A 22,022-nucleotide genomic window follows, 5' to 3' on the forward strand; every position below is an offset into this window, starting at 1 on the left:
CTGAAGGCCTATGCTGTGAGCTGTGGATTTGAAACTGGTTGCACGTTTCTCTTTACCTATTGCAGTCCCTTCCTTGTTGAGGCTAGATGTAAACAGAAGTGCGTAGAATTACTTGTTTTGATAGGCACAACAAGTGTTGAATCTGACACTGTTTGAAACCCACAACTTCGGTGAACTAACCCAGCCTTGGGCAGTGGTTAGAGCGCTGGCCTTTAGATCAGAAGGTTGCAGGTTCAAATTCCACCCTTACCAGCACCTCCATCCATGGCTGAAGTGCCCTTGAGCAAGGCACCTAACCCCACATTGCTCCAGGGACTGTAACCAATATCCTGAACCTAAATAAGTGTATGTCGCTTTGAATACAAGCGAGTATAATGTAATCTTCCTGGTTAAAGTAAACATACAGACGAACTGACATCCAAATATCTAATGACATCAATTGGCTATTCATCATGTAGGCTTAGGATTTGACAGTTCATTGTGACCTTTCTGACCTTTGTCAGTATGTTCAGTTTGGGGGAGGTCAATGCACAGTCAGTGTAGGGGCAATTGCACACTTTCATATTCAGCACAAGATCTCAAAGTTTCCCAAAAATACTTCTAATAACTTTTGGCTCTAGATTCTGCATGTTTATTCAGTGAAATGATTGATGATTATTGACAAATTATTGCTTATTGTAAGGTCATTCAAGTTATTTCAGTGCTAATTATGACCATATCCACAGTCCCAAAATGTCTGGTTGCCCTTCTGACAGTTATGGATGGGTCTACTGGTGGACAGCATCACTGTAGGAAGGACTGGGATAACTGATAAGCAAGGCCAAGCCCCAATAGGGGATTTCACATGGCACCCCCACAGCTATGCATAGGGCTTATAATAGGCTTGCATGTGACCTCTCATCAGCATTTGACACAGTCTCTCATTCCATCCTTCTTAAACGGCTCTCAGAGTTCACTGGATTAACTGGCACAGCACTTAACTGGTTTCATTCATATCTATCCAAACGGCAACAATATGTCACTCTCAAAGACTCCCGCTCCACCACAGTTACCATCAGCCACGGCGTTCCGCAAGGTTCGGTGCTTGGCCCCCTTCTCTTCACCATCTACATGCTCCCCTTTGGTCGTATCATCCGCTCCCATGGTCTCAGTTTCCACTGCTACGCCGACGACACACAGTTATACATCAGCACCAAACCCTCTGTGTCCCCCACCCCTCTGTCCCCCACCCCAGTGACAGATCCTTCCATGTTGCTGCTCCTATTCTTTGGAACAATCTGCCCGACCACATCCAGAATGCCCCTTCACTGGCCATGTTTAAGCAACACCTTAAGACACATCTCTTCCTGGAGGCTTATGGCTGCTAGTTCCACAAGCACTTTCACTTAGGCCTACATGCATTCACACACAGACTCACACTTTCCTACACGATACTCTGTGAAGCGACCTTGGGTGTTTTGAAAGGCGCTATATAAAACAAAAGTATTATTATTATTATTATTATTATTATTATTATTATTATTATTATTATCATGGCATTCTAATTCTGTAAGTTATTCTCTATCATATCAGTTCAATAGTAGCCTAAACTATGTAGCCATAGAGGCCAATACTCTATTCCCTAGCCTAGGCCTACTGTAAATTTGTAAGACAGTGTAATAACAGTAGGCTATTCTTATAGGACAGGCTATCTGTTTTTGCCCGTGTTCTATTCTTATGGCCTGATATACTTCTTTGTTATAAAGGTCAGGCGACCAATATGAAATAAAAAGCAGTCCATAAAATTCGGCAATGTCTCTCTGTTGTAGGCATGGTACCACGTGAATGATTCTCTTTCAGGTAGCCAGCCTAGAGCTAGAACTATTCACGTATCTGCTCTACGGTTCTGAACCAGACGTGTGCAAACGAAGGCGTGATTTAGAATCTGTGACTTTTAATTGGACAGAACTCTGTGGGCATGAAGACCCAGCAAATAAATGTTCAATCAGAAGACCGGAAGTAAGTTTATAAATTAAGTTAGCAACCTCACAGCTCCGCGGAACGACACACTTCACTGCCCATTCGCCAAAATATTTCTAAATTCGTCATACTTCTGAAAAGGTAGGTGGACGAATTGACGTTTATTAGTAGCTAGACTACTTAACATGATAACTGCTCGAGTTTCTTTACTCGCTATGTGGAGGTGCGCTGTTCGGAGCAAACAGCTAACCTCGTGAGAGTTTAGGGACGCGAACAAAATCGTTGCATCTGTGGTTGCATCTCAGACCCTTTTTTGGTTGTATGCGACTAGCCTACTTTGTATTAGAATTCGGCGTATAACATTTGCTTTTAGTAGTTTGTCTGCAGGCTGTCCTGCTGTCAGTGTACCATGACGTCACACCGGGCACGTCCCAACTACTAGCCCAGGCACCGGTCGATTCGGTGTTACGGGAAATCTCCTCTCGTCCGGGCAGTCAAAGAACGCCAAGGCCAAGTTCAACTGGTGTAGAGTGTAGACAAAGCCAACACACATTATTCATTTATTCAGCGAGTGTACATGTCATATCGTGGTATGACGTCCAGGTTATGATGAATCACAAACAAATATTATGGGATTCCTTCCCATAATAACCCTAATAATTATGGAAGCAAGCAAGAAAGGCATCATCCTTACAAGCCAAGACCCCCTCCTCGACATAATTGGCAGTGGCTTTGCAAGAGTGAGTGACGATTCATGGGCAAGGCAGCTAATCTGCAGACCCACCCATGTGGTAAAATGTAAATCAGTGACCTGACCTATGGCACACACAGGACTACCTTTCTCAGAAAGTTTCTACACACTGCGCACCCCCCAGTATTGCAAGATTAGGCTTCTATACAACTTTACAACTAATTCTAGGCTGCTGCTATTACTACTACTACTACTACTACTACTACTACTATTATTAGGCCTACCCATTGACAATGGGCCTACCACTACTTTGATATGTTACCATTCTTTTATCGTCTACAATACAAGTCTACATGTATATTCTGCTTTATTCTGTAAAACACAAAGAGAAATTATTTAAAACTTGGTTTCATTAGCATGCACAATCCATATCCTATAGTGGAGTAGCTTTATTGATTTTGAGTGAAATTAACTTCAACAGGATATACAAATTTCACACACTTACACACATGGATCAGAAGGATCCAACAGCTGTATGGTGTACAGTCATTGCAAGGATCTGAGTGGGGGAAACCCTGCACAGTGTTAGTGTCAATACGTGCAGTATTGATTGATTTGTGTAGCGCACATTGCCCGAGTGAGCATAGTAAGGAACTGAGAAAATAACACTTATGGTGATGTTATCGCATCTGAATGTAGTTCCTGCCATAGACATAAACATGGCTCCAAAGAGAAGGGCAGCCGCGGCCTCCAAGGCAGGAGGCAAGAAGGTGAAGAAGGAGGAGCCAGAGCCGGTGCCTGTGAAGGACGCTTTCCAGGCGGCCAAAGACTCCCTGAAGTCGGCCGCTCCACAGGTCAAAGGCAGCCGGAAGCCTGACGCCCACTGTGACTGGCCTGACGCTGTGGTGAGCGGACTTCTTACTCTTTATCAAATAGAGAGGTTCATAATGGCATTCCACTTACCACCAGAGATGTCTCAAGTACCACCAGTGGTACACGTACCACAGTTTGAGCACCACTGGATTAGATGATTGTTTTTGGTTTTAGTAGATTATCTAAGGGCATATTCATTGCATGTACAGTAATTGCTGATTACTAATGAATTTATGGGCATCAGTTGTTGTTGTATCACCTGACGTCTGAACCCCAAAAAACGTCACTGACTCAAGTATCTTGTAGAATTATCTTCAGTAGACCCAAGTATCTTCAGTAGAATTGGTCCAATATTAACCCCCTTTGTGTAGGAGCCTCTGTTATGACCAAATTTGTAATGAAACTCCAAAATCTTAATGATCAAGTCTGATCAAATCCGTTACTAAATAATGATGACACACCGGTTTTATATACAGTAGCGCTTTTCTTGGTACTCAAAGCCGTTTTTTAAGTCATCGCTATGTATGATGTATGATGTAGTCTGCACAAAGAGGCCATGGGAAATAAAATAAGATAATTCCCCTCTCAGAAAATCCCCCTCAATATCACACCAATTCTACGGTAAACCAGATGCTTTCACTTGCTCAGACGTCAGTTTCAACTGTCAGTTGACCCACCTCATAGATGCTGTGAGTGACATAACAGGCTTGTATTTGTGTGCTATTGATTGTGTAGGCCCACGTCCATTCATACACTTGTGTACCTTGGTATTTTGTCTTGTTGTGCTGTGTTAAATTACAAGTTTATGTTAAATCATATCCTATAAATTCTTATTTGATTTGATCAGCACATACTGTCTTCATCACAAAGCAAGACTAGTCTCACGTTCAGATGGAGTAGACTAGAGCATGCAGTAGTAAGTTGTCAAATAAAGCACAGGTTTTATTTGTGAGTAATAAATATAAATATTACTGTATCAGTGATGTCTGCTTCACTTTTATTGCAGGTACATGAAGACTATGACTGCATGCTCAATCAGACCAACATCGGTCATAACAATAATAAATTCTATGTCATTCAAGTCCTAACGTCAGGAACAAAGCACTACTGCTGGACAAGATGGGGAAGAGTGGTAAGCTGCTGTATTGTTGTTCTCAAAGGTTATTTTAAGTTGTCTACTGTATATGAATTAGCAGCTGACCCAGATAGTGGCTCTCAAAATCAGGTGGTAAACCTCTTAGTGGGAGAGGTCCACAGCTTTGGTTTACTTGGATAATACTTTCAATTCTGAGGGAGAGGTAAGGACTTGAAAATTGGTTTAAAAAACTTAAATGGGAGTTCTTTGTATTAATTACTTTGAATTTAATTTACCATTTCAGTTTTCAGCAGACTTTCCAAACAAAGCCATAACACCCACTTCTTAGGACCATTTAGTTTCAAGTTCAAGTTTCAAGTTTATTAGCCATATCAACAGTATAAAAATACACTTGCTTGGATGTACTTTGGTGAGCTCACGCATTCAACAATTAGCAGCTTTTCAGACTGTAAAATCCAGATAATTATGTAAACCTGTTCTATTTGGAATGCCTCCCTAGTCAGCAAATTGAGCACAGATGAAAATAAATGTTAAGGCACAATATTTGTGTTACTTAAAAAAGTAAAGCACACATCACCTTAAGTTCTTCTTCTTCCTCTTCTTCTTCGCCTTCTTCTTCATCACAGGGCGAAGTAGGCGCCAGTAAAGGTACTGGTCCCCACAGTTTGGACTCCGTTATAAAAGAGTTTGAGAAGAAGTTTAAAGACAAGACTAAGAACAACTGGAGCGATCGAGCAAACTTCGTCACTCACCCTGGAAAGTACACCCTGATTGAGGTGGATGGGGACGAGGATGCGGAGGTGAAGGTAGGCCCTCAATTAACGTAATTCCTGCCTGTATGCAATTCGGCATGCTTGTTTTCCATAGGCTACCAGATCTGGTCTTCCTTTCTACTGCTTACACTATGTGTTTGCACTTAGCTACACTATACTAGCACTAGCCGTATAATATTTCTATTGTGTATTACATTACATTATAGAAATGTAATGACAATAGCAATATTGTTGTAACACGCAACGCATGCACACGTGCAGAAACGCACACACAGACCCTGTGTGGTAGTCTTAATTTTTCTAAGCGGAGGTCTTAAAATGGTCTTAGAAATGTTAAATTGAGTGATCAAAAATATGTAGATACCCTGCCCATGTCAGTTCATTGCAGTGGTAGGAGCTGTGGTGCCTGGTGACAATGATCTTGGATACCAAAACCCCAAACAGTGCAAGTCTAACTGACTACCCTGCTTAATGTATAATTTTATCTACAGTAACACACACACACACACACACACACACACACACACACACACACACACACACACACACACACACACACACACACACACACACACACACACACACACACCTTCTACTCTGCCCCTGTGCTGTTATTTCCATTGCTGCATGCTAAAGAAAGGAGTTGTAATACTAGATTAATGCTATTCTCTAATTAATGATAACTATTTTTCACGATGACCACTCTTAACAATAACTAATGATCCTTTTGCTGTAATTGTAGAGCGTGGAGAGGGGTCACAGTACAAAAGGTTGTTATTGGGGTGAAATATCTGTAAATGGACTCATTACAGCACAGTCATAATATAATTTACATTGCATTACACGTAGCTGATGCTTTTATCCAAAGCAGTTATTTACAGGGTATTGGTTACATAGGGGTTGGATGCCTTGCTCAAGGACACTCCAGCCGTGTTTTATGATAGGGAGTGGAAGGGTGGAATTCAAACCAGCAACCCTCTGATCTTAAGTCCATGTCCTTAACCATTAAGCCGCAGCTGTAAGAGATCTGTTCTGTGTTTTGACCTAATCCCTGTACATTTTTAACAGGTGGACACTGTTGATGCTCCTACTAAGCCCAAAGTGGAAAGCAACATCCTGCCTTGTACGCTGGATGGGTCGACCCAGAAGCTGATCGACCTCATCTTTAGCAAGCAGATGTTCCAGGAGGCCATGGAGGCCATGAACCTGGGTAGGAGATGCAGGAGATGTGAAGAGCTTTGTTGCAAAATTACTTGTATCCATTTTGGAACATTTTGGGCAATTGACATTTTTGTATTGGGCATTGCATTGCATTACATTGCATTGCAAAATGAATTTCATGGTTTAAAAAGTATGTTCTCTAAAAGTATTTGAATGGCACCTCACACATACATAAAAGGACATCTGAATGGAGGGATAGATGGATAGAAAGATGGATAGATGGATAGACAGATAATATCAGATTTTATCATAATTTTATCATTTAATCCACATCAAAGGCAGTCTATGGGGATTCTGAACACTTAATTATCAATAATTATACATCATTTTTAAAGAGTATTTTCTCAACTTTAGAGTAGAGAAAAGTAGAGTGTCTGACGGCTTACATAGATACATAGATACAAGACATAAACAAAGACCTAATAAACATTGTACATTGCCGTAAACATATAGCAAAATCTAAGTATAGCAATTTTAATATGAAAGTGACTTGTAATTGACACTTTTCGTTACTTTTCAAGGTATTTGTCTATATACAAAATATGACCAAAAATCCAATTTTTTCTTAGAATTCTCATGAGAATTCTGCAGCATTCTATAACATTTCTGGGATCTAAAGGGTTGAGTCAATTGGCAAAAAAAATGGAGCAGGGAAGAGTTGGTACAATTTATAGAGTACCGGTAACTGTTTCAACCGTTGTCAGAAACAAGTGAGACTAACTTCTGGTCTGTTTCTCCTAAATCCTGCTCAGAGAAAAAAAACAAGGTTATTATGTTGAGAGGTTTAACGTAAATTCTATGATCAGATTGGAAAGTCTAAACTGAGCTTGTCCTAAAAACCTGCTTTGCTTAGAGTAAGATCCTATTTGCTTTCTGAAAGACAAAGTTAAGAAAATTTGTATTTTGTCTCGAGTAGCACATTCCTCTTCTAACGACTAGCCTACTTTTGACCTCTGCTCTCACTAATAACAGTTTAGTTGTTTGAGTTATTTACAATGTATGCCACTGGTAACTTTTCAAACAATCACCACTGATTGCATTGAAGACTAGAAACAGTTGCTACTAAGCATAAACTAATTATGTTTATAGCCTTGCTAATACTTCTAACTCTAAACAGTATATTGAGGTAATGCTATATCAGCTGTCTGTTGGTCACATTTAGGCGGCCTATTGTTCCAAAATAACTGAACTCAAATATAATGCATTTTTATTACAGAACATATGAATGTATCAAATAATGCACATTATTAACGTGTGGGTGAGATTTTGTTATTTGACTAAGCGGTGGTATGCCATGTGTTCAAAACCTTCATTTCATTTTCCCATTAGATTGTTAGTAAACCTCCCTCCCGAAGCCTCATGCAATATCAGTAGAGCTGTGTTATCGGTCTGGACCTTTAGCTCAGCTGTATTGTGCGGTGTCTCCTATGTCTGAACTCGAGCATTGACTGGTAGGCGAACTAGCACTAATCACCTCCGTTACACATGGACGACGGCATTCATAGGTAGCTGAAAGTTTCCTAATACTGTTACAATGCCAATTACTACGACCCTCCCACAGACATCATGTAGATGCCGCTAGACTGAAAAAGATCAACTCCTTTGTCAGTTTAGCTCATACTACAGAACGTAGCTGACAGTGTCCTAATGTTATCTACCTCACACAGACATTAAGAAGATGCCGCTGGGCAAGCTGAGCAAGAGCCAGATCGCCAAGGGCTTCGAGGTCATCGAGGAGCTGGAGGCGGCCGTCAAGACCCGCGCCAACCGCTCCCGTCTGGAGGAGCTCTCGTCACGTTTCTTCACCATCATCCCCCACAACTTTGGCCGCAACCGGCCGCCCGTCATCGACGACTCGGAGATCATCGAGAAGAAGAAGGAGATGCTCTTGGTGAGATTCGATTGGGTTGGCTTCTGCTGTGATTTCCTTTTGTCACTTAGCTGTGGCCTGATGGTGAAGGAGAAGGACTTTTAGATCTGAGGGTTGCAGGTTTGAATCCCACCCATCCACTTCAAACCTCACTCCATGGCTGAGGTGCCCTTGAGCAAGCCACACATTGCTTCATTGCTTCAGGGGCTGTAACCAACCCTGTAAATAACTAAGTGGCTTTGGATAAAAACGTAAGCGATGTGTAATGTAATGTAATGATGTAATGTAGAGGTGGGGCTCAAGTATATTTGTCCATTGTCTGTACCAATTCATGGAAGAAGGAGATGCTTGTCAGCAAATGTAGTGACATTTAGAATCGAAGAAACACCCACGTTTGATCCATTTGATCTCTAACATGGCTGATTGTTAGACTAATGACTAATGAAATCAGATTTGGCATTCAGGAACAAATGACTGCAAATTAGCAACTGACATTGTGATCTCTGTGATCTCCACCTTTTGTATCAGCCCATGTGTGGTTTGTGTAATGCAGCATGCAGTCATTATTCTACTCATACATACGGTTTGGCTGGTGCCTGTAGCAGACTCAAGGGTGTTCGCCTGGTGGAATGTTTGTCTGTTACTTTTTGTTGATTCTAAAACAAGCGTGAGCAATTATTTTGGCTCAAGGGCCACATTGGGTTAAGAATATTGACCGAAGGGCCAGATGCCGCATGCATCTTGCGTGTCAATATTACAATAAGAAATGATATACAGTACGGTGCACTGACATAACTTGTTGGATTTTTTTTACTGCTGCATGATGAAATGTATTTCGGTGAATACAGTAGCCTTTGTATTGGGTATTGGGTAGCCAAGTATTGGGTAGGCATTTTAAGAATGTTGGGTCAGTGTGAGACTTTTTAAAAGTTGTCTTTCTTGGGAAAGGCTCTGCCGGCCAGATGTGGCCCCCGGGCCGTGAGTGTTTGCCCACCTCTGTTCTAAAATGTTTGTTGGCTGCCTCCTGGTACGTTCTGTAAAAGCCACACCGTGTAAAGTTCTTGTAATGCAGGATGCAGTCACAGACCATCAGGGACGTGCACAGGAATTTCAAAGGGCAGTTGCTCTAACCTGAGGAAAGGGCAACCCCCCCCCCCCCAAAACAAAAAAACCCATTAACAATGAGCGGCCTTCAGAATTTTTAGGAAACTGCACCATGGGTATTATTATTTTTAGTAGTAGTAGTAGAAGTAGTATATTATTGTCATAATTATTAATATGTTTTATTGTATAGTATCCTGAATATGCGTACCATATGATATAACATGCTAGTTTTTAAAAATGTAGGCCTACCTATTAATCATATCAGAGATGATCAGCCTTATGCCCACCTGCCCTAAATGTCTCCTGATCCACATTTCCTCATGTGTGGTATGTGGCTGCCCCTAAATTAAATGAAATTATGAGAAAAAGCCTTGATAGTTTTTAAACCTGTATCAGTCACAGAGATTATCAGTCTTATGCCTACCTGCCCTATGTGCAGAGGTCTGTGGCTCTGAGTCATCCTCATCTTAAATGAAATGAAATGATGAGTAAATTAATAGGCTAAATATGAGGATGCTTAATCAATTAACCCACTGTCATCTTTATAATCCTTGTAGCAGCCAAAGTAGACTTTAAGTTATAATAAATAGAAATAGTTAAAATTTGTTAAAAAGATCATTTCATTTGAATTTGAAATTTTATTAATAGGCATATTCCATGATTAAAATGATGAATATTATATAGGAAAGCTAAAACAATAAGAATTCACAGGTTTAGGTCATTTGTTGGGTCTTTTGTAGCCTATATTAAAAATGTGTACTGTCGCTTTAAGAATGGACGAGCCGGCTTTCATTTCAGATCGCAAAGAACCGTGGCATGGGAGCACCAGTTCTTATATGTTGCTCTGAAGCTCCGAGCTTCTCGCAGACTTTATAACCTTTTATTTTCATTACAGATATTTTAGTTAGTTCATGCACATTTTCTTGAGAAGAACAGTAAACGTCAGTCACATTGACAGTGGAAACAGTAGCCTATCTTTGGGTCGGAGAATAGGCTATATCAGCGTAAGAAAACGCACTTTCCTAGCGGTCTCACCAAGATCAAACCTCTACAATCCTGAAAAAGATTCTCTGCCTCACCTGCACCTGTTCATTTTTTTCGCAGCCAACTCTGCAGAGATGTGCTTCCTTTAGCTAGCCTACCCCCTTAAGTTCTCTCTTGCTTGATAAAACGACATGTCATCTGCATGTTTCTTAGTTGGGTTAGCCTTCCACAAAACAACCTGAGCCATGTAAAACGTTGACTGCAAGCAAGCTAGCTGGCTGTCGTATTCCCCCAATATCTGAACATGGCACACCCCGGCTGTCAGATTATTTAGGATCAAACGTCCTAAACTCGAGATCGGCTTTAAGAGACATTAATTGTGATCATGTAGTTTAATAGGCCTACTGTGTAGTCTGCTGTGTTTCCAGCTCACCTCAGGCCGTCAGGGCAGTCGCTCTACTCCCACGACATCTTCGACATATTTTGCGTCTCTGCCCTGGTCGCATGCATGCTTGTTCCCCCTTCCCTCCCATGTAGAGCTGCGCGTGCCCCCCGCATCGCGCATGCTGCCCCTCCCTTTGCCTATCTCTCGAGGTGCAGGTGAATCTGAATTTGAAAACTTAATTTAGGAAGCTTCAATCAAAAATACGAATTGCAAAGCAAATCAGTTGAAACATGAAATCTTAGCCTATTTTTCCGAGGCATATCTACAGCTGGCTGTCGGGTTTTTTTTGCTACCTAAACGTGGCGCTGGCTGGCTCTGTCAGATATGATAACTAAAAGTTCTAAACTCACCATTGTATTAGAGAGGTTGATTGTCAGCATATTTTGTACCCTAATATGTAGACTGTGTGTAAGGCTCTAGCCGACACCCAGGCATCTTCAAAATCTTTCGTGTGTCTTATAGGCGCTCAAGTGCCTGTCGCGTGCCTTCTCCCTCCCCACCGGAGTTGTTGTAGCCTACCTACCTCACATTGCTCGTGCCCATTCTCGACGGGTCTGATGAATTTGTATGACTGACTTAAGTCTTTATTGTACAAAACTTCAATCAAAATTATGAATTATAAAGAAATCAAATGATATTGAAATATGAAATTATAATTGCCATATTATTTCCCCCTCCCTTGGAAGGGCAATATCAGCCAATGTGGGCAAAAGGGCCGTTGCTCGGGCACCGTGGGCAACTATGCTCTGCACGTGCCTGCAGACCATATTCTATTCATACACCGAGTTTGGTTGGTGCCTGTAACAGGCTCAAATGTGGTGGAATGTTTTACTTTTTGTTGGTTCTAAATTGTTTGCTGGTTCTAGGTTCTGGCTGATATCGAAGTGGCCCAAAGCCTGCAGGCGGAGGCGGCGAAGCCCAAGGAGGTGGAGATGGTTCCTCATCCCCTGGACAAGGACTACCAGTCCCTCAAGTGCGACCTTAGCTTAGTGGGAACCGATACAGAGGAGTTCCAGGTAGGAATGAATGAATGGAAACAGTGTACAGTATAACAGTGTCATGACAGAGCCGTAACACATATGTTATAAACATTGTATGACCTTTTCATTCGGTTATGGTAAAGACAGCCCTACCAATGTCAACTTTGCATAACCATGAAATGTTTATGACATTGACGTCATCTTTATGAATCATCCATGAATGTCACAAACACTGTTTTGACACTCAACAGTTCAAAGTTCCATGCACAGCTCCTAGGTGCTGGTAAACGCAGGAATGTTCAATACTTCAAAAGAAAGAAGTCTACCACACACTTTCTTGACTTTATGCTCGTTTATTAGAGCGAACAACGCGTTTCGCCTCAGTGCGTCATCAGGCTCGCTCAGGTGCTGTTTTGACACTATTATGACACTCTTGATGCCGTCGTCATGTAAAGTGTAACCGATAGTCCTACTGTTAATACTCTTACTACATCATATCTAAACCACAAGGTATTTTGCTACAGCTGTAGCACAAACGCATTCTCTGTATAAATAATGATGCTGTATTGCTGCATTATTAGTATGTGTGTCTTCTCAGGTTATCCAAAAGTACCTGAGTGCCACTCAGGCAGGCAGGAAACTGAAGCTCTTGGATGTGTGGAAAGTGGACAGGGAAGCAGAGGTGAGGGTTGGGATTTTTCTGCTGCCGATTTCATGGCACCATTCTCACAGACAATCTGACGTATGCGCCAGCGAGAATGGCAGCAAGTTTTGTAGCTCCGAGTTGTATGTCTGTTCTTCTCGTCTTTCGTGTTGTTTTTTATTACTTATTTTTCAGTTCTTAGCTTAGCGTCTAGTTGTTGTTTTCCTGTATGTTATTATTGATTAGTTTTTTTATTTTATAACGTGGACAAGAAGTTATTTATTTCGTAAGGATATGGAGAAGTCTGCGCGTTGCTATGGACGCTGCAACATTGTTTACTCTCGGAGCCAGCTGATGGACCTGCGGAAATATGCTGATTCTGCCGCTGTTCATGTGGACATTCCAAAAGAAGTTTTCATCTTTCGAGGATGCAGAGCAGGGGTCGCAGTCAAGGCCAAGCGACGGGAGAAGAAATGGAGATATAAGCCCTCTGTTCCAGCAATTATTATGGGAAACGTGAATTCGCTGACCAACAAAACTGACGAGCTGACCGCCCTGGTAAGAAACCAAAAACTGTTTAGAGAAGCGAGTCTAATTTGCTTCACGGAAACATGGCTAACTAGTCTCACGCCTACTTCTAATGTGGATATACCGGGCTTCAGCGTAGTTAGACTGGACAGAGACAATGCACTTTCCGGGAAAAAGAAAGGAGGTGGACTGATCATGTACATCAATAACAAGTTTTGTCATCCTGGACATATAACGGTGAAGGAAACAGTGTGTAGTAAAGATGTGGAGCTACTGGCCGTCAGTTTACGCCCTTACTACACTCCTAGAGAATTTTCACACTGTATAATAATCTGCGTCTATGTCCCTCCGAAAGCGGTGCCGGACACTGCCTGTGACGTCATTCACGCAACTGTTGCGAGGCTACAAACGCAGCATACAGAGGCTTTCTTCGCCATCACGGGGGATTTTAACCACGTCACCCTTAACTCCACCCTCACCAACTTTCATCAGTTTGTTGATTGTGCAACTAGAAAAAATAAAACCATTGACCTCCTGTATGCAAACGTGAAGGATGCATATAGTGCCACCCCCCTTCCTCCACTGGGTTTCTCTGACCACAATTTGATACATCTACAGCCTCTGTACATCCCAAAAGTACAAAGGCTCCCAGTTACCACACACACTTTTAGAGTATGGTCACCAGAAACTGAGGAGGCACTAAGGGACTGCTTTGAAACCACTGACTGGAGTCTATTGCAGGGCAGTGATGACCTGGAGGAGGCCACAGCATGTACTACAGACTACATAAACTTCTGCATGGACATTGTTGTACCAACAAAGACTATTCGCTGCTACCCCAACAACAAACCCTGGGTAACCAGAGATGTCAAGCAACTCCTCAATAGGAAAAAGAAGCTTTTTAAAGAAAACAACTTGACAGAGCTGAGGAGTGTGCAGCGAGAGCTCAAAAGCAGAATGAAGGAGGCCAAGGTGGCATATGGGAAGAAGGTGGAAATGAAAATGAAGGACAATGCTAAAGAGGCATGGCAGGGGATAAAAAAGATCACTGGGTGTGGAAAGAAGAGAGGCCCTCTGGAAAGAGGTACAGGCGCCTCCGTTCCCGTACCACCAGGCTTGCAAGCAGCACGATGCATCAAGCAATCAAGATACTGAACACTCAACCCACTCTCCCTTCACTGTCAGCCTCTAGCCAGCCAGGCCACTGACAACGCTCCCCCCCCTCATCCCCACCACCATATCTGCGACTGAACATTCCACCTGCACTACTACATCTGTGACTGAACTTTCAACCTGCACTAACTCAAAACATACACATGCACACACACACACACACACACACACACACACACACACACACACACACACACACACACACACACACATACACACATACACACAAGCACACTGCACTTTCTGCACTAAACCCAAACATACACACACTGACACACAACTCATACTCACACACATACACACACACACACACACACACACATACACAGGTACACACACACAGACGCACACCGCACTTTCTACCTGCACTAAACACACACACACGCACACGCACACGCACACGCACACAAAACACATACATACAAACACACACACACACACACACACACTGCTGCTGGTGTATTTAATAAACCTTTTTTAATTATTTATTTTCTTCAAATGCTACTATTACTATGTCAGAACGCTATAAAGGACTTTTAGAAAAAGCACAACAAAATACCTCCTCTTAATGTATGTTCTCTACAAGTCTTCTGTTGTCCAGTCTTGCACTTTAAATGTCTGTATGAGCAATGTCTACGTCCATACTGTCTATGTCCATGTATGAGTACTGTCTATGTCTATACTGTCTATGTCCTTACCTAGATTAGTCTATGTCTGTATGGGAGAGCAAGAAACGCAATTTCAAATTCTTTGTATGACCAGTGCATGTAAAGAAATTGACAATAAACTTGACTTGACTTGACTTGAAAAGGTATGGCAGAAGGCGACCTGTCAATGTGCAATGACTTGAACCATTTTTACAACCGGTTTGGAAACTCTGACACAGAGGGCAGCATTTCCCTTGTCACCTCTATCCCTACACCCCCCCAGCCCACACTTGACAACCACTCTTCAGCAGGCTCCCATCTCCCCCACTCACAATCCCCCACTCCCGTTACTACTTCACCCAGCTTCACTAACAGGGACACTTCATCCCCACACCCTCCTACTCTGCCTATGGTCACCACTCCCACCATCATCAACAATGCAGCAGTATCCCTACCAATGGACACAGCAGGCTCACAAATCCCCACTACCTCTATCCCCCTCCCCTGCTCCTCACTTCTGCGACTTGGAACAAACCCACCACCCACCCCTTTCCCACTCCCCCCTTACCCCAACCCAGCACTCCCACAGCCGACAATTACCACTGATCAAGTTAGAGGGACACTGAAAAGACTTAAGTCCAAGGCGGCCGGCCCTGATGGCATCTGTGCAAGAATGCTTAAGACATGTGCTGAGGAATTAGCTGAGCCTCTTCATCACCTTTTTAATAGGAGTCTACAAGAAGGCAAAGTTCCTATCTTGTGGAAAACGTCATGCCTGGTGCCTGTTCCAACGAAAACTCACTCCAAAGAACTTAATGATTACAGACCGGTTGCCCTCACCTCACACCTAATGAAAACTTTTGAACGAGTGCTGCTGCGCAACTTTCTCAAACCCCAGGTACGCCACGCACTGGATCCTCTGCAGTTCGCCTACCAAGAGAACGTGGGAGTGGAGGATGCTATCCTGTACCTTCTTCACAGGGTACACGCTCACTTGGATAAGGGTGGCTGTGCTGTGAGAATCATGTTTTTTGACTTCTCCAGCGCATTCAACACCATACAACCACTGCTGCTGAGAGAGAAATTGGTGCGGATTGGAGTGCAGCCTAGCCTGGTAACCTGGATCACTGATTACCTCACAGAGCGGCCCCAGTTTGTAAGGATGGGTGACATAACACCGGAGACAGTGATTAGCAGCATAGGAGCGCCACAAGGAACGGTTCTCTCCCCCGTGCTCTTCACCCTGTATACGACTGACTTCAGCTACAATTCTGGGACATGCCACATGCAGAAGTTCTCAGACGACACTGCAATTGTGGGGTGTATAAGAGACGGTCAGGAAAAGGAGTACAGGGGACTGGTGGATGACTTTGTAGGATGGTGCCAAAACAATCAGCTGCACCTGAACACCACCAAAACCAAGGAAATGGTGATCGATTTCAGGCGCTCCACCCCGCCCTTGGTGCCTGTTTCTATTGGGGGAGATAATGTGGAGACTGTCTGTACTTACAAGTACTTAGGAGTGCACCTTGACAATAAGCTGGACTGGTCCACAAATTCTGATGCACTTTACAGGAAAGGCCAAAGCAGGCTCTATTTCCTCAGAAGGCTGAGGTCCTTCAATGTGTGCAGCCAACTTCTGCTTATGTTCTACCAGTCTATCATGGCCAGTGTGCTCTTCTACGCTGTGACTTGCTGGGGTGGAAGCATTAGGAGGAGAGATGCTGGACGCCTTGACAGACTGGTGAGGAAGGCGGGGTCAGTGGTGGGCATGGAGCTGCAGTCACTCACCTCAACAGCTGAGAGCAGAACACTGAGCAGACTGGACTCTATTATGGACAATCAGCATCACCCCCTTAACGCCACCTTCACTAACCAACTGAGTCTGTTCAGTCACAGACTCCGTGCTTTCACCTGCAGGACAGATAGGCTAAAGAGGTCCTTTGTCCCTTGGGCCATTCAACTGTTTAACAGTATACAGAAGGACACTAAGAAGGACATCATTATTGGGGATTGGACTGCCTGAGATGCCAGAGCTGGAACCTCTTGGCATGTGTGTGTGTGTGTGTTTGTGTCTGTGTGTCTGTGTCTGTGTTTGTTTTTATGTAGCTACTTGACACCTGAATTTCCCCCTGGGGATCAATAAAGTTTCTCTACTCTACTCTACTCTAAACCTAGTCCCATAGACAGGAAGTTGTCAGAGGTAAGGTCAGCATCTTTCAAATGCCAAGGTTCACCCCAATCAGACCCCAGATTCTGATGATATGAACATACAGTAGTGTATGTTTTTAATTGATGCCCAGTGAATAAGAGCGTCCGTTTTGTGTAATATAGTGGTAGGGCTCTGGACATTGAACATCTACTGTACATGACTTTGTCTCTCTCTCTCTCTCTCTCTCTCACTCTCTCTCACACACACACACACACACACTAAGCTGACCATGACTTTGATCCCACGCCTGTCTGCTCGTTGCTAGGCAGAGCGCTTCAAGGCGCATGATCACCTGGACAACCGTCGTCTGCTGTGGCACGGTACCAACGTGGCGGTGGTGGCGGCCATCTTGAAGGGAGGCCTGCGCATCATGCCGCACTCTGGAGGCCGCGTGGGAAAGGGCATCTACTTCGCCTCAGAGAACGCCAAGTCTGCCTCTTACGGTCAGTCCCGCTCGATTGCAGCTACCACTATCGTACTTATTACCTCCGTCAAGGAGGGTATGTGATCGTCAGGGTTAATTGGTGCGTACGTTATTTTGTTTGTTCACATGTGTGTTTCTGTCCACCAGAGGGCGGACGTGCACTCTCTGAGTGTTTCTGTAGCTGTTATTGCATTATTACTTTTTTTCAGCAAGTCTGTGGTGGTCAGTCTCAAAAAGTCACAGTTTCCTTCACCATACTTTATTATTACATATTATTATTATTCATATTATTTCACTGAATACCGGTAATCATAAAAAGTCACATTTTGCTACAATTGTGCTACAACGAAAACATTTCATTATAATAATTGATGATTGATCATTTTGATCTAACAAACAATTTGGCAAAATTCAATGCATCAGTGCTACACAAAAAATTGTCTGGTGGCTCAAGACAGGATCCTCACATATGTAATACATGCATCCAAGACAGTTTGAAAGTGAACGGAACGGATGTACGGAAGCTGTTTTTCTTCTGTTTCTGTGCAGTGTCGACCTGCAATGGCTTTGGTTTGATGTTCCTCAACGAGGTGGCCCTGGGTAAAGAGCACACCATCACCCAGGACAACAGCAGCCTGAAGCAGCCTCCTGCGGGATTTGACTCGGTTGTGGCCCGAGGCCAGCAAGAGCCAGGTGAGAGCTCAAACCCCCCTGCCCTTAACTAGAAACACAAAAGATGATAGTCTTATCAAAAACGGAGTCCAAGGCACTCTTCTGGTGCAAAAATATTTTTAAAAAGCCTTTATTGAAACATGCTATTAGGTTTAAAAACATGAGGGCAGAGACCAACGCGTAGCGCTGCAGAGCCTTCTTCAGAATACTGCTCAAACAGGATTTCCTAATGATATACACCTGCCCAGCACAGGTAAGGAGTCCACATGAACCATTACCTTGGTAAACATTACATGCAAGAGTCACTAGGTGGCCACGCAGGTGTCACAAGCCAGTGAATGGCCAAGTAGACAGAAACAAAAAATTATACAAACAAAAGAAGATACATGAAGAGCCACCAGGTGGCAAACAGACTTAGATCAGGACATCTACCAATACTAGAGAACAACTTTTAAACTGAGACGTCATACAAATTGATCAATGTCTTCGTTTAATCCTGGGCATGTCATGGCCTGCAAAGTGTATTATGTAGAAAGTTTCCCTTTGTAATTATCATTTAAACTCTATCACCACCTTAATATTCTTCCTGATTGTTTTTAGACCTTCAACCATTAAACCATCTGGATTGCTGTTGTGTGCTGTGTGAAAATGTTGAGCCATAGGATAAGTTTACCTTTCTAATGGCATTTTCATGCTCGGAGACTGTGTCTTTTAGATGCCTTTTTGTACAGCCTATATAAAAACAGCCGCAGGAACATGATTAACGTACACCACAAAGGTGGTATTGCAGTTAATGAATGCTTGAATGTTGTATGTTTTGTTAGATTTGAAATCAATACATTGTTTGCATTCTTTTATGTTGGAGCATTGATATCAAGAGCCACATTTATATGCACCAGTTATTTGTCTATGGAGCCAGTTAGTCTCTTTTTTTCACATTAAGATGGCTAGGTACACGTTTGTCTCGAAGGGTGGGGGCCCTCCTAAATGTAATTTGGGGGGGGACTGGAAATACTTCTCTCAGAGTAGGGTCAAAAGATGATGGATTGAGATTGGGAAGAGCATGATAGATTTTCTTAGTTCTTGTATATGGGGGCAATCGTAGGTGGTGAATACCTGGTCTGTACTAATGCCTTGTTCGATAGTCTACATACTGCAACACTACATGCTGTGAAATGTCCACTGATTTGTGTGGTATCTGCCGTTAAATATTTGGTGTGCTTGTGTGTCTTATTTAATGTGTTTAATCAGATCCTTCCAAAGACATCACCATCACTATGGACGGCAAGACGGTGACGGTTCCTCACGGCGCCGCCAAAAAACAGCCGCAGTACAAGGACAGCTACTTTTGCCAGAGCGAGTACCTCATCTACAAGGAGAGCCAGTGCCGCATCCGCTACCTTCTCAAGCTCAAGTTCTAGAAGCTTGCAACCATCTGAAAGTTCTGTGTTCTTAAAGGTTCCGTAAGCTCTGAACGCTCAACCAAAAACTCCTGAAAATGAAAGGAGACACTGAAATATCCACTTTTTTATTATTATTTTATTATTCAGTCCTATGTGCCTTTCCTCTTAAAAGCTAATGACCTAGCTTACTGACACTTATGAACACACGTAATATGCCATATGGATGTAGGTGCAATATCCACCTCTGTTAACCTGTCATGTCTACCAGGAAAGACTGGTATTTTTTGTTGCTGTCGTTGAAGTGTGGGTAGTTAATATTACTACTATTATTATAATGCATCTTAGTCAGACAGGCTCCTAAGCGATGCTTGCACTACTCTGTTTAAGGCTGCTCTCTGTCTCTTTTCAATCTGGCCTATGGAAGTGTATGGTTTTGTGTGAAGGGTTTTGGTTTTGTGTGAAGGAATGATGGGACATTTAGCGTTCATGCATATGAAGGTTTATGCATATAAAACATATTGCAATAGGGTTGTTGAATGTATATTACTGTTTATTAATGTAATAGGGTTGTTGAATGTATATTACTGTTTATTACTGTTAATTGGGTCTGCATGGGGCTGTGCATACTGTATCATGATGCCCATATTATTCTGACCTTTGGTTTACAAACTGGTGATCGGAACACCAGTAATGCTGATGGTTATGTTGTGTTTTGACACTTTAGTCCACCGGTGGGCACTGTTGAGGTCCATTAAAAGCCGTTACGACCAGTGTGATGGTGATGATGTGTGGTCAATCATGTACATCCCTGCTCTGGATACACAAATAAAATCCAGTATTCCACATTAGGTTATGTCGTGACTTTGGCAGTGCACTGACAAGGGTTGAAGTTTCTATGTCAAACCATAGCTGTGTGTGTGAGAGAGAGCGAGAGAGAGAGCGCATTTGGTGCTCTTGCATGTCTCTACGCGGAAATGCACACAAGGAGTCACTGTCATCTTATATCTGTCTACAGTGGCATGCAGGACATTGCCTTCACTGATTGCGGTTGAGTAAAAAAAAAATCTGGTTTTATAACCTAATGTCTTAGTGACGGATGATACTAGGGAGTTACAGGGAGACATGCGAGACCACCAGTTTTAACATACGCTTGTGTGCAACTTCACATCATCAGTGTTGACACCTGGGTTCACTGGGTGTTTCGGGTCTCACAACTGACGCCCTCGCACAGGGGACCCAGCCGGAGATGATGAAGCATTCGCCCACGGATCGCCCCGCTTGATCCACAGCTCTCTGGTCGCCTTTTCCTTTTAGTCTCAGCATTTTGAATACCCTGATGAGAGACTGGCCAGTGGCCAGCAAAACCGCTACCACCTCTATCAACCTCTACCACCAAATGCATTCATTTTCAATGGGGTTTTATTTCTGGTGAGTTAGAATGTTCATACCACCAAAGCACCAAAACGTGGCATGCAAATCTACGGGGTATAATGAGGAGGGGAGTGTGGGTCATCAGATCAAAAAAAAAGGAAAAACAGCGGACAGCAAATGCCCTTGCCATTGACTTCAATGTTGAACACATCATGGCAGTGATTATGGTATATCAAATATTCCTAACCAAGTATTGAACATTGACATGTCATTTAGGAAGAACCAAATCTCATCTGATTTGATGTGCTTTTTTTCTGGAGAAAATGGTGATTTCATTATAATCTAATTTTGTGAACACCTCAATTCATGGTTTTGTTTAGCTGGAGGGCCAAAATACGTAAGAATAAAGAAATGAATGTTTGGAATCGTTCAAAATGTGGGAAATTAATCCAGAATCCATGACAGTTTAACATTGTTGATGGAATTATGGAAGTAAAACAATTTTTTCTGGCCTGGAGCTGTATATAGGGTCTGTGGGAAGCCTATCCTCTGCAGCCATTTTTAAACTAGCTATATTATATAATATAATTGGGAACTTGTTGACTGCTGCCCTCTTGTGGCGATTTTTGTGTATTGCAGACACATACAATTGCAATTTTGTTCTTTTCTTCTTATTTTTTAAAATTGTAACAATATCAAAGAGAAACATTGGAAAGTGCAAAAATTAACCAAAGTAGGCAAAGCAATTATAAATTGCCATCAAAGCAATAGTCCTTTCTGCTTTTTGTCTGTCTTCTAAAGAATTGACACATACTATTGCATACAATTATCAAACACAGTGCATTTAAAGTCGGCCACAAATGTGCACGGCACGATGAGCTTGCATCAGGGTCGTTCTTGACAGCGTTTTCCCTGCCAGGCAGCAAGTTTGCTAGGCAGCGAGCATGCCCACT

The 22,022-nt window shown here is 42.7% G+C and overlaps 1 protein-coding gene across 2 annotated transcripts; it reads left to right on the plus strand.

The window, feature by feature from the left end:
• The first annotated feature begins 1,926 nt into the window (after window positions 1–1,926).
• On the plus strand, window positions 1,927–20,469 carry parp3 (poly (ADP-ribose) polymerase family, member 3). Of its 2 annotated transcripts, none has more exons than XM_063216100.1 (11): window positions 1,927–2,100; window positions 3,362–3,555; window positions 4,530–4,655; window positions 5,246–5,425; window positions 6,461–6,602; window positions 8,281–8,504; window positions 11,883–12,032; window positions 12,595–12,678; window positions 17,465–17,642; window positions 18,173–18,316; window positions 19,547–20,469. In XM_063216100.1, the coding sequence occupies exons 2-11, from the start codon at window positions 3,370–3,372 to the stop codon at window positions 19,714–19,716; spliced, it is 1,584 nt and encodes a 527-aa protein (XP_063072170.1). In that variant the 5' UTR covers window positions 1,927–2,100; window positions 3,362–3,369; the 3' UTR covers window positions 19,717–20,469. The 2 variants fall into 2 exon arrangements, with proteins under 2 accessions (XP_063072170.1, XP_063072169.1); XM_063216099.1 differs by having other exon boundaries at window positions 1,928–2,100; window positions 3,350–3,555.
• Window positions 20,470–22,022: the final 1,553 nt, after the last annotated feature.

Source organism: Engraulis encrasicolus, chromosome 14 (genome assembly GCF_034702125.1).
Source record: "Engraulis encrasicolus isolate BLACKSEA-1 chromosome 14, IST_EnEncr_1.0, whole genome shotgun sequence".
In the NCBI taxonomy this organism is placed as follows: domain Eukaryota; kingdom Metazoa; phylum Chordata; class Actinopteri; order Clupeiformes; family Engraulidae; genus Engraulis; species Engraulis encrasicolus.

Bases quoted from the DNA above. Each gene is read 5' to 3' on its own strand.
- parp3 (XM_063216100.1), top strand. From the start codon at position 3,370: ATGGCTCCAAAGAGAAGGGCAGCCGCGGCCTCCAAGGCAGGAGGCAAG. The intron at 12,033-12,594 runs GTAGGAATGAAT...GTGTCTTCTCAG, and splicing joins CCGATACAGAGGAGTTCCAG to GTTATCCAAAAGTACCTGAG. The intron at 18,317-19,546 runs GTGAGAGCTCAA...GTGTTTAATCAG, and splicing joins CCGAGGCCAGCAAGAGCCAG to ATCCTTCCAAAGACATCACC.